Source organism: Ceratotherium simum, chromosome 9 (assembly GCF_057802395.1).
Source record: "Ceratotherium simum simum isolate JZ-2026a chromosome 9, ASM5780239v1, whole genome shotgun sequence".
Lineage (NCBI taxonomy): Eukaryota > Metazoa > Chordata > Mammalia > Perissodactyla > Rhinocerotidae > Ceratotherium > Ceratotherium simum.
In genome coordinates, this window is record NC_141908.1 from 61,128,013 (window position 1) to 61,141,322 (window position 13,310).

Genomic DNA, 13,310 nt, shown 5'->3' on the forward strand with positions numbered 1-13,310 from the left:
TGAAGTGACAGTATTTGCCGTCACAGTTGGGACTATATGATACAGGCTTTCTGACATACAGTCGGTAGACCTCAGTTTAAGAAAGCATTAGCCAGCCACTATGTGCCTGACACTACGCTTTTTCACATCAGGATGGGTTTATCTCTTTACCAGCAACTGTAATAGTGGAAAACACGTAACTTGGGAAATAAGAGGGTCTGAGTAAGTGATGCTACTTACATAACTCTGAAGTTCTAAATCCTTGATTTCTTCATCTGTAAAGTGGAAATAACAATACCTACTTCCCAGACTTTCAAGGATTACATGAGGTAATACACATGCAAGTGTTTTGTCACTAGCCACTGTTAGACATTATTACCCCAAAGAGATAATTATCAAAGGTATGACTATGCTGTTTTTTCTTAATATTAATACAGCTGGCAACCGAATTTAAAAATTCTATTGGTTGGATTTCAGTGACATTAGAAATCTCTGCTTTACTTCATTTTTTACCATCTTCTTGAATGCTTGTATTATTTAAATATTAAAATTCAGTCTAAATCAATACCAATCTTGAAATACTTAATATTCTAGTCATTTTACTTGTTGAAAAATAATAGCAAATAATTCCTTGTAGAAGGCATTAAGTAGTGCCATTTACTCAGTGATTATAATTTTTGTATTTGCTTTCTTAATATATAACAGATGTGGAAAGACATGGATTTGTCCCACCCCACCCCCAAATGCTCAGTGCAACATATGGCACCGAATCAGATTACACTCTGTAGGTGACACAGTAAAATACACATGGATCCAGGAAGAGAATCCAAGTTTGCTGTTATTTTAATTTTTGCTAGTTTATTCAGCATGCATCTAACATTTTGTTGTTATTTGGCTAGGAAAATTAAAATCCAGAAGGTGAACAAAAGTTTCCAAAGAAATTTTAATTTCATAGATCTCAAGGTTACTGACAAGGATACATATATATTAAAATGCTAGTGGCTTTGAAAGTTAGTACCTGTCAGAAAGGCCTGTAGAGAGGCACTAATGAGATGTATTTGTATTATGGCAACTGCAGAGTAGAAATGGTTTAGCAGCCTGATTAGAAACGTGACCATCATGATAAAAATCATGTCATCCCCAAAGAGGCCTACACATAATTAATTAATGAAGATATTGCAACTATCAAACTGAAATACCAAATGGACTTTATTCTGCACTTCATACCATTATAAACCATAAAATAACTGACAAAGCCTCATATAGATAAGCAAAATCAAGCATCGCCAGTATAGATCATTAAATGGAAGGTGGCAAAAAACACTGCTGAGTCTAGGAATCTGGTCTTTTGCTTACAAATATCATAATTGTATATGTATTGAGTATAAATTGCATCACATCTCTACACAGAAACTAATTATTACCTCCCACCCCCCCACTCCCCCACCCCAAAAAAAGAAAGCCGCAGGGGCTGGAAACATCGTGGCTTTCATTGTACACCAAACCATTTCATCACTTAAAATTCCTTACTATGCTTTGGAAGTGTCAGAGATATTTTGTGGATTTGACAAACAAATTTCTTTAAATCTCACGCAGTTAATTCTTGCCCTTCTTCCCATAGTTAACATGAAAAAGGTATGAGAAAAACAGGATGATACAGAAACAAAACTTTCTAGTCCTCAGTCCTTGAAGCTCAAGTTGAGGCACAAATATCAGGATGAGGGAGCCTGAGGTGCAGTTCCTCCACTGTCGCACTTCACTACACCCGTGACACCCGAACTCACCTTTTTAAGCCTATGCCAGCAGCATCTAGAAAGAGATGCCCCTGCCCTAGCCACCTGAGACTCAAGCCCAAAGGGCAGACGGCAGAGTTATCTGAAAGCGACCGTATGGCAGCTCCAAAGCCTCTGCAGTCCTCATGTGGGCAAAGGTGGGGACTCCTTCTTCTGGGATTGTGGAAATTGTTGGGGTTTGGGGTCAGTCAGAAGGCAAGGATGTCCTCTTACTTCCAAGAGAGAATTTAGATGAATTATTATTTACCATTTGGGGAAACTTTTGTTCAGGAATGAATTTCATTGCATGATTGTCCTTGCAGAAGGAAACACAGTATCATTTTGCTTCATAAGTGTTTTATTTTCAGCAAACCATAGCTTAGAAATTTGGTTCTAATATCAAACATGTAAATTGAAGGAAATGAGATTTTCAAGTGATTGGCACTGGTTCTCAAGAACCCTACTGGAGGAAGGAAGTAAAAGCATCTGTTTGTTCCCTGCCATCCCTGGAGATCGCACTGCAGCTTGGATAATGAGAATCTGCATTTGTTTCAAAAGTCAGAATAACCTCTCTCCTGACAACCGTAATTCCTTTTATTAGGCATATTTTACTGAGCATTAAACAGCACAAATCCAAATGATAAAGCGCAGGCTAGTGCATAGGCCTGTAATTCAGTCCAGCTTGGGTGTAGTGCACAGACACATACATGAAAAAAAAAAGAAAGACAAGAACCTTCATATTTTACCATCCTGTTACTAGAGCATTTTATAGAGCTACATATTTTTTTAAAATATGGTTAATGCAGCAAGTGAGATTTTAAAAGAAGAAAGAAAAAAAAGACTTACACCAATGAGTTTATTTAAAAGGAAGCAAATTAAACAGAGCTATGCTGATAACAGCAGATGTCTAGTTATAATTTACTTCCCTAATGCTGATTAATATATTCATAAACAATTCAAATGTACTGCCAAAAGAAAAATGCTACTCTTAACACCCCAATGGCTACTGGTTTCAGTTGTGCTTCTCAATCAAGCAAAACATTCTTGCCCAAGCTCCTAAGACTGTTTATTTTGCTTCCTGCCAATCTTGCAAATAATTCATCTTGTGTGTCATTTCCTCCTAAATGCTTCCTGGTGCTTGATTGCTTTGCCTGTGTGGCATTTGATTTCCAACTGCCATTTTACCTTTATAAACATTTAGAACTTTCTAAGCGTGAGGAGAATGCCCAAAAGGCATGGGAAAATGAGGCTGTAATTACATCAGCAGAGTATGTTTTACAGCATATCTAGCCTTCTGTATATACCAGAAATCTCTCTTTGCAGACAACATTGCATTCCCAATCCGGGTGCAGAACAGTAAATTAACATTTACTCCAGCAAAGAGGCCCTGGTATCAACATGTTTAATTTATTATTATGGCAAAGAACAGTTTTCCCATGATTAGTGAAATAGAATACATATAATATATTTAAGGATCTGCATCCAGACCAAAAAAAAACGGAAGTGGGGAGGGGGAGAAAAGCAGAAAACAAAAGAGAAAATAAAAGTAATATCAGTTACCACGTGATTTTTGTGGTAAAAATAGAATACGACGTGCAATAGTGCAATTTTCCTTGCTAGTCCAGCAATGCAAGTCTCAATAGGAAGTCCACTGACATAGTTGCTGCATTTCGGGATTTAGTTGCGTGCTTGCCGGGGGTTAGCGTTTCTGCCCGACTTCTGACTCTGGGTGGAATCGCTGGGACTGGAATCACTTTTATTCAGTCCAAGATGCTGGAGCTTCATATCCCAACGCTGCAAAATTTAAAACAGAAGATGGTCACATGCACTGATCACCAGGGTCATCATTTCTATTATTCTAACAACTGAGTAAGGCTGCAAAGTCAGATCCAAAAGCATTTAACTACTTTCCCAAAAGTATAAAATCCATATCCCAGGGTAACAACAAAATTGATGCTATATGAACATAATTCTCTGATTTTAAAAAGCACAAAATTGGCCACCTCTAATATATCGGTAATTCTGTCATAGCAAACCTTAAACTTAAAATTTCCACTTCAGTAAATGGTGACAAAAATATCTATCGATATCTGTGGATAGTTCCTGAGGTAACATGCACAAGTCTGGCGCTTCACAGATGATCAACAAATGGAAGATTAACACAAAGAATTTGAAGGAAGGGCTCTTCTTCCTTTTCCTCTCTTATGACACATAAAAACACAGCCTTTTTAAACCTATGTGATTTGAGCAGTGAAGAAATTTGAAATTTGGGGGAGAATGGGGTCTCTTAAAAACATTTTTCTAAGTAATATCTACCAAGGGCAACAAACAGAACAGACAAGTTTCTGCCCTCATGCTAAGATTTACGAAGCAGATGTTACCAATGTTTCTAATAACCACAATCAAGTTTACTAATATTTCACATTAACAATGCCTAATGTTTACATAAAATAAGTTAAAAGGAAGTTATATTAGGGGTATTATAGGCAATGAATAAGAATAAGGACTATGGCAGTACTTCTCAAATTTCATTGAATATAGAAATAACCTGGAAATCTTGTTAAAATTGCAGATTCTTATTCGGTGGGTCTGGGATGGGGCCTAAGATTTTTATACCTAACAAGCTCCCAGGTGATGCCAACGTTGCTAGTCCAGGGCCACTATGAGTAGCAAAGAACTAATGTCCGATGGCCCAAGTTCAAATTCTAACTACATCAGTTACCGTGAGAAGTTTCTTGAACTTATTAGATCTCATTTTCATCATTTACACATTGGAATTAATAGAATCTGCTTATAAGACTGCTCTGAAGATTAACAGTTGAACAATGTATCAAGTGCTTAGTACATAATAAATTATCATTTTTCAATTACTGAAAGTAATTCTTCATTTTAGCACACTTTACTTCACAATCTTATTGTTTTTCATATTAAAAAACAGTCGATTCTCAACTCCCCAAGACAGGCCAAATATCTTGAACAATCTGCTGCAACAGAGACTTAGGCAAACAACAATTTGCATGGCAAAACCATAAAAAGGTCTTTATTTAATTCTTGATCTATCCACTGAGAGGAAAAAATCTGCTGAAAAGGGCAATTCATTAAAAAAAAAACAAACACACAGTATCCTACATAAAAACTCTTTCTTATTACATCCTCAAATTGACTGGAAAACTAAAGCAAGGATCTCAATAATTCTAGCCAAGAGGGATTTTCCATTCAAGGTCTTTAGCCCTGAATATCTGCATATGAATTAAAAAACTGTTCAAATTATTGGTTTAATTCTTCCCTTTAAATGTTTATATCCAGACCGAGAATATAAATGATTTCACAGTAATAAGTAAGTGAGTCCCCAGAAAGCAATGGAAAATATGTTTCCCTTACTAAGGAACAGGACAAACGAGACATGTGCCCTGGGTCTTGATATGATGATAATTGTTTTGGTACCAAAGAGAAGCCGCAAGCCTTGTTACATACTTTGCAGCAGGAATGTTGAAAGCTCTTCCAACTGGTACAAGAATTTAGGACAAATTCCTGTTCTGCATTAACAAGCAGAAAACCAAATTAATAAAAGGACAGTTAGGAGATTTCAGCATACTAAAGAAGAGCCACTTTTTAACAAACACCAAACTAATTGAAAAGAGATACAAATAGAGAACTCTCGCATATCTGAACTTGAAATACATCTTACTTTTGACAAATACATGAGGAAAATAAGAGCTTACTGGAGGGTAGTTTCTCCCTGTAAAACAACGCCCTCTACATTTTCGTAGGCCACTTACACTCAAATCTGTCTGCTGTGTCACGTGCCAGATGTATAAGATAAACTGCCCAGGGGTGTTTAACTTACCCTGTAAATGGGTTCCCAAGCCTTCAAACTCACAGAGAAAGAGGATGTATTATGTTTGGTAAAATTCCCACTCTCGCCTCCCCTTTTCCCCTTCCCTGCCCACTACACACACACACACACACACACACACACACACACACACACTCTCTCTCTCTCTCCCCCCACCCACCCCCCACCTCTCTTCTTTATTTTTAGGTCCTCTACACATACTCCTCCATATTCCTTTCTTTGAAATAGATTTGCTTAGTATAGTAAGAAGAAATGGAACCTTCCATATTAAGGTAATTTACTGGGATTTTTAAAAAATGCATCACTCCCAGAATCTAAGAGTCACTGGCTTAAAAATAAAACTACATTACTACTCTAAGGACCTAATTTGGTCAGATCTTTTACATACAGATGAATGTGGCCGCACCTTGTCCATAGGAACTGATGTCTGCATCAGGACCACATTGGTAGTTTCGTAGCCATCCTTTATTCTTCTCTTCTTCTTTGACTTAACAGAACTGCACATTTGTTCAAGGAAGCAATATGCCCAGCTGAAAAAACTATATTTCCCAGCCTCTCTTGCAGCGAGGGATGGACACGAGACCCAGTTCTAAGTAAAAGTTGCTAGGTGAGGCACTTGGAAACCCCTTTTTACTTCCCTTTTCTTTCTCCCTGAAATGTAGGTGTGATGCTGGAGGTGGGGCAGCCATCTTGTGACCTCCAGGTGAATGTGAGTATGGAAGCAATACCCTTAAAAATGGCAGAGCAGAAAGCCAAAAGAAGCCCGGAGCCCTAATGATAATGTGGAACCACTTGACCAGGACTGGACCGGCTACAGCTAGACTTCTCACCATGCGAAGTCAGGCAACTGTAGTTAGATCTCTGATACACAGACAGAGAACTCACTCCTCAAATGAAATAGACGTTAAAGACAAACTCAGTCCTTGAAATTAAAATATATACATAATCTCAGGTTTTGCTATTTCTCATGTAGTTGAGAACAGCTATTTTGTTTAAATGACAAATGGCTGGTTTTCTACTTTTATTTTATGTATATCACTTGGAACATAAAATATAGGCTTACCTTAACTTTTTTACCAAGTCGATCCTTCCATTTCTCAGCAATAGAACCTTCCACCAACAGTAATCTGTATTTTTTAAGAAACATTTTTGAAAAATTAAAACATACTACTGAAAAAATACAAAGAATTATTGCCAAGAAAGACTTATCTGTTTATTCTAGAATAGGACAGCCAAGTTTCAGAACAGTAATTCTTAACTACTTGGGAGTTATGGACCCCTTTAAGAACAAATGAAGGCACAATCCCTCTCCCCAGAAAAATGCACATCCACAAATTGCACACATACACTTTTCTATCCAATACTTGAAATTGAGTGATCCAACTAAAACCTATCTGTAATCCCCTAGAGGGCAGAACAGATCCCAGAGTAAGAACCCCAAAGTAAGATCTCTAGAGAAACGCAATAAGGATGCGACAGGCGTAGAAAGTATTCCAAATCCTTAAGGAGGGCGTTACCTGGAACGTTCCTCGTCTTCATAGCCCATGATGATATACTCCTCGTTAACGTTAAGCGGAGGACACAGACAGCCAGAACTGGTGTAAAGGTTAACAGTGTCCCTTGGAATGTTTACCAGAGAAGCCTTTAGAATCTCCTTCACCTCGACTACTGCAGTCACATCATGGCACTTGGTCTTTACCTCTTTAACTTTAGCCCGAATGACTGGATAAAAGACAACAAAGGTGATAAGGTAATATGACACACAATAGGTGCCCCATTCCAAAAAGACAAACAGGCTCCTTTCTCTTCAATTCTTATCCACTTGATGCTCAATGGAGAGGAAAAGTCAACCAGATATTTTTGCCTTCAACAGTAGTATGTGACACACTACACAACAGACCTGCCCCTTAATATTCAGCCCTCAGCCCCGATCCTCTTCCAATTTGCATGGGTGTATATATTTGTGTGTCTATATGCATATGTGTGTGTATGTATTTCATTGTGAGAAATCAACAATCAAAGGTTGAGTGAATCTGATTTAATTTTCCTCCAAAATTTTATTTTGGATGTGTGTATATGCATATGTGCAGTTTCAATTGCTGCCAACACAAATTTAAACTATATTAATTTCACTATATGTAAAGATTTAGTACTTAAACGCACTTTGTTTCCTTGTCAGCATTCTTCTATCAGATCTGTTAATAGATTTTCTCAAGAAGTGGGGGTCTCTTTAGTGTTATACAGTTGTCCTGTTCTACGGTTTTCCCAAACTGATTCTGCAATCTTTTCACCTTCCTCATCTTAGTCACTGTTCAGACATCAGTTCGCTTCTTCCTTTGTTTCAGTACAGATTATCTTTTATACTCCCCTGTAGGTATGCTAAATTTTCTTTTTGAATAAAAACTGTCACCACTAGACCTTGTTTCCTCCATCTGCTTTGCAGTCAGACATTCCAACATTCCTTCTCCTCACATGCTATGGAATACAGTCTAACCTGTCCGTTGCATTAATCTACCTCTCTCAATGGATATACTGGCACCCAATTTATCTCACAAGAGTTGGTGTCACTTCTCAATATAAAGAGAAACTGCCTTACAAATAATCGATCCGGTTGCAAAGTCAAAGTATTTGACTCAATGTAGAAAGTACAGTTCTGTTTCTTTTCTGTATTTCTCCCCTTGTGGAAGAGCCAAATTCTTTAAATTCCTATTTCTGGTAAATGAGCTTTTTTTAAAAGGGAGAGTTTGAAAAAGCCTAGGAAGAAGTAAAAATGTCAATTAGTAAGAAGCCAATGGCTTTTGACCCTCATTGCTCTAGTTCAACATCCATGGATGTTCTACAGAGGAAAACACAATTTATCTACATGAATCCACTTTTTGAAAGCCTCTTAGGCACATATCTGCAAACCGCTTTCATCTGAGTCCCTTCCCACATATTTCAGGGGTTTTAGACTACAAAGGAATAGAAAAAAAGTAATCCATGCAAATATAAAGCCAGCTAATAAACCATTCCCCCATCAATGCCCCCACTCCATACAGAAACTTTCAATAACATTCCACCAATACAACATACATACGACAGAAATTAAGTTACTAATTAATTCTGAACACTTTAGGACAAAAACCTCATTTTTGCTTCACAGATATTTCAATCTTCAGAGAATTAGTTGTCTCAAGTATGAGAACTTGTAGCAAACAAACTCTAACTGCCCAGCTGTCCCTGCTTGGTGCGATTTGTGAGTGAAGGAGTCCGTTTCTATTAGTGTCCTTTCTAGTCTGTATTTTAACAAAAGATAAGACTGCCCTTTTTGAAATGTCATTTGGGAGAATCAGATGATAAATTCACAACCCCAGCTAGCAGACATTTTTGTGTGTCCTGGCTTACGTGAATGTGCTTCATAGCATCCATCAACCATAAGAGATTACTGAACTGTGCAAATGTTCTCAAACTAATGATTTATTTACCCAGTGTGTCTACTATTTTCTTTAGAAATTTTTAGCACATGTACCCACTCCAAAACAAATATCTCTCTACAAGACTTACTTTTATTATTCAAGTAATTTTGTTAAAGCTCAAGAGCTTTTAACTGAATTAATCTGAAGGAAGCAGAGGTTTTGTTGAATTATCCTTTTTCTCAATAGACACATGCAGATATTTAAAAAAAGATGAAAATCAATATATTTTAGAATTTAAAATCTATTTTCTTTTCAGAGTTTTTCCTTCTATTTATTCATTTCAGTACCTGTCTTCCCCAAAGAAGCTCTTAGTTAGCCCCCGAGAAGTGAAAATCCTTAAACTATGGGCAACCTGGTTATTGTTTGGCTCTGAAAAAGAAGTTACCTCCTTTCCATTAATTGTGATCTGTACCCCACTTTATAATATTCACTTCAGCTACCTTGTGATCTTCCCTTACCATGACTTGTAACCACTAGCGTTTTAGCTTTAAAAAAAAATAGCACCAACCATTGCAGCACTAAGGAAGTTGGATAAAGTAAAAATTGATAATAAGTAAAATAAATACAAACTCAACTAAATTTCCCTGACATAAAATTATTATACTTTTGTTTTTAGTATAACTGTACTTAAAAGTTCATTTAGCATTTTTAAATTTAAAAGCTAATCTCCTAAAAATTAAGACCTCCTTTTCCTGTGATTTTCACATCAATTTGTAGAGGAATGGGTCCTCAGATAAGCAAGCATTTGACTTCGTATATAAACATAACCTTTCAACCTTGGAAAGCGTGTCCATCACTGGCTGAGAGAAACTAGATTCCTCTTGAGTAGTAAGAAAAAAATAAAAATTAATTCCTTTGAAGAAAAACTTGGGAAACTAGGTGCATTTATTTTAAAGAGATTTAAGCACACTGAGAATTTTCAACCTTATACCTTTTAATACACAGTATTTTCAAAGATCAAAGATTACTCTTATAGAATCTTACTTATTTCTCTCCTTCCAAGTCCCAAAAGTATAAAAATAGAAATAAATCTGCTGTATATGTCCTATATCCTCTAAAATGAGCACGTAAACTCAATAATAAAACTCTCATTTTAAAGTTCCCTTTAAAAAATCTATTTAATTGCCATGTTTATTCATTAACTCAGCCTCAGCAGTCTTCTGCAGAGATAGTAACATGACCTTTATTAATCTCATAGATGCTAGGAAAAAAAAATCACAATAAAATGCCCATAGAGGCCGGCCCTGTGGCTTGGTGGTTAAGTGCGCGCGCTGCGATGCTGGCGGCCCGGGTTCGGATCCCGGGTGCGCATTGAGGCACCGCTTCTCTGTCCATCCTGGGGCCGGGTCCCACATACAGCGACTGGAGGGGTGTGCAGCTGTGGCATGCAACTATCTACTGGGGCTTTGGGGGCAAAAAATAAAATAAATAAAATCTTTAAAAAAAAAAAAAAAAAAAAAAAAATGCCCATAGAAAACAGCAAATATTGTCTTATCCCTTATTTCATCAACTGGAAAACTCTATTAATGGATTCTTCCAAATTTAATGGTAATTGATATCTGTGACTTGGAAGCATGCCAGTACCCAAAAGTACATTCTGAATAACCAAAGAAAAGACAACTTAGGTTCAATAATCACAGATAAAATACGGATAATAATACATTCCATGGAGCAGTTGAGAAAATTACATAAGAGCGTATGGAAACCACCTGACCCAGTACCTGGCACAGATACAACAGGCTTTTCCCTCCTTCAGTTAAATTTGTCAGCTACATTTGGTTTGGTAGCTCTTCAATTAATACTTTATCAGAATGTCACATTTCTAGGTCAAGCTAGATAACAAAACATTTCCTTAATTGAATACTAACAACTTCCATAAGTGTTATTTTCCAACTCTGTTGATGTTTTCCATGAGCTAGACTGACTGAAGAAACCAAGTTTGACTCTTAACCAGCCCTTGTGCATTGAAAGGCTCCTCTGCTCACCCAGTGAAGCACCAAAGGCCAACCGATGACCCACGAGGCTCCAAACACTCGAGCTCAATGGCTCCTCAGCCTCTTAGAAAGGGAAGAGTCCCCCCCATCTAGTTTGAGACATATCTCCGTGACTTAACTGCACGGTTCTAGCATACCAGCAGTGCTGCCTGATATTTTTCAAAGTCAAGCATTTGTTAAGAATTTTAATTGTTTGGAAGAGGAGGCTATTCTCTTAAAGTTGTCCTTGTTTCTTTGTTTTTAAGCCTTATTCTTAAACTGCTCTACTGATTTACACACACACACACACACACACACACACACTCACTCCTTTCTTAACACAGCAGTTTAGAGGTTGAATATGAAGTTATCCTTACCATAGTTGTAATTGTTTCGGAAATAGGTCTTCTGTGTAGCTCTAATAGGCTTACATTTGCAGCGTTCTGAAAAATACATTTTAGCTATAAGCAAAATTTCAACATTAGCTTTCTTTTGTTTATTCACATTTTTTGGTAGCTTAGATCCAAATTTGGTGGTGAGGAGGCTCTTAGCAATTCTATGTCTCTGATCTCTTTCTCCTGGAACTACATTCATGTTTATTCTATATATATAACCTCTTATTCAATGTCAGTATGCTCATAAGTTCCTGCTCTCCAACTCCCAAATCCTGAGGAAATACTGTTTTACCACCATGCATGAGGAGACCATGACCCCTGAATCCTGAAAGAAACGTGCTTAGTGCTTATGGAAGTAGAATCAATGCCTACTGAAAGGCAATGTTCTGCTTATACTCAGGTAATTGGTTTACCTCAGTGGAGTACCACTTGCATTCATGTACGTTTCACCGATTACACAGCACTCCTCCAAATATTACTTCCTGGATCTAAAAGCAACTCAGTGAGATAAGCAGGTGTTATTACAACAAAGTGAATTTAGTTAAGTTCTTAAGAAGAGGGATCATGAGCCCCTTCTATAGGCAGAATAGCTGCCATTTAACTCAATGATAGTTTTATGCTTATTGGAGGAAATTATTATAATATATATATATATGGAGTTCCATGTTTTTTAAATATCTGGTAAATAGCGATCAGAACACATTTTCTATGTAATACAGGTGTATGTAATAAAAATTCTAATTATCTCAAAATATTTCATATATAGGATAAATCATTTAACATCTTCAAGAGTGGATTACTATACCTTTTATAGATTACTTAGCTAAGAAATATATGTCATGTATACATCATAACCATGGTAAATTGTTAGTCATTAAAGTCAATGTTAAAATAGAAAATAATACACAATTACTTTAGAAAGCATTTTGGTTTATGTAGAGATTCCTTTAAAATAGTACCCCTGAGAAAGCTTCATTAAAAATGAAATGGTGGCGCAAGTGGTTAAGTGCGCGCTCCGCTGCAGCTGCCCGGGGTTCGCAGGTTCGGATCCCGGGTGCACACAGACGCACCACTTGTCAGGCCATGCTGTGGTCGCGTCCCACATAAAGCGGAGGAAGATGGGCATGGATGTTAGCCCAGGGCCAATCTTCCTCAGCAAAAAGAGGAGGATTGGCAGATGTTAGCTCAGGGTCAATCTTCCTCACACACACAAAAAAAAAAAGTTAAAAAAATTTTTTAAAAATGAAATGGTGTTTCTTCTATTTTGACAGAGAAAAAGGTAAAAAAGAACACATGAATCACAGAAATGAAGCCAACAAAAAAATTTTGTTTAAAAAGTGTTTTATGTTAGCATGGAGACCAATAAAAGGCAGAAGCTTTTGTTGACCACTTAATATTGTATTTTCTAATCAAAATCAATTTTATTTCCAGTTGACCTTATAGATAACGTGCTTTAAAGTAGAAGTCCCGAGGAGAGTAGCACCCTTATCACAGCTTTTAAGTTCCAGAAATAAGCATCTCTATTGGGGATAGAAGCTGTACCACAAAGTAGTAACAGCAACATTGGTTGTTCTCGCCCATGAGAGAAGTGAGTTTTTCAATGCTACACACAACACTTCCCTTGTTCTGCAGACAATTTTAACACACAATTTCTATGGATTAACAATCTTTGCCCAATAAACAATTGGTAATATCAGTGCTGGTTGCTATTTTGAAGACTCCTCCAAAAATAACTTCCTTACTAGCAAAACATTTGTATCCCCATTTAAAAGAAAATGGAAAGTTGTCTAGTTCTATATATATATAGTTGCCTTTATTTTGTACTGAAATGAGACTATTTGTGAAGAAATAAATGCTATGGTCTTTGATTTACAAATTAG

At 36.9% G+C, this 13,310-nt stretch overlaps 1 protein-coding gene across 1 annotated transcript in view; it reads right to left on the bottom strand.

Moving 5' to 3' along the window:
• Window positions 1–2,324: 2,324 nt before the first annotated feature.
• FRZB (frizzled related protein) overlaps window positions 2,325–13,310 on the bottom strand; it is a 33,470-nt gene continuing 22,484 nt past the window's right edge. The window contains exons 3-6 of the mRNA XM_004426704.3: window positions 11,413–11,478; window positions 7,125–7,329; window positions 6,671–6,734; window positions 2,325–3,545 (exon numbers count right to left, since the gene is read on the bottom strand). Of these exons, the coding sequence (XP_004426761.1) occupies window positions 3,429–3,545; window positions 6,671–6,734; window positions 7,125–7,329; window positions 11,413–11,478 (452 nt within the window). The 3' untranslated portion in view covers window positions 2,325–3,428. The remainder of the gene's footprint in view (window positions 3,546–6,670; window positions 6,735–7,124; window positions 7,330–11,412; window positions 11,479–13,310) is intronic.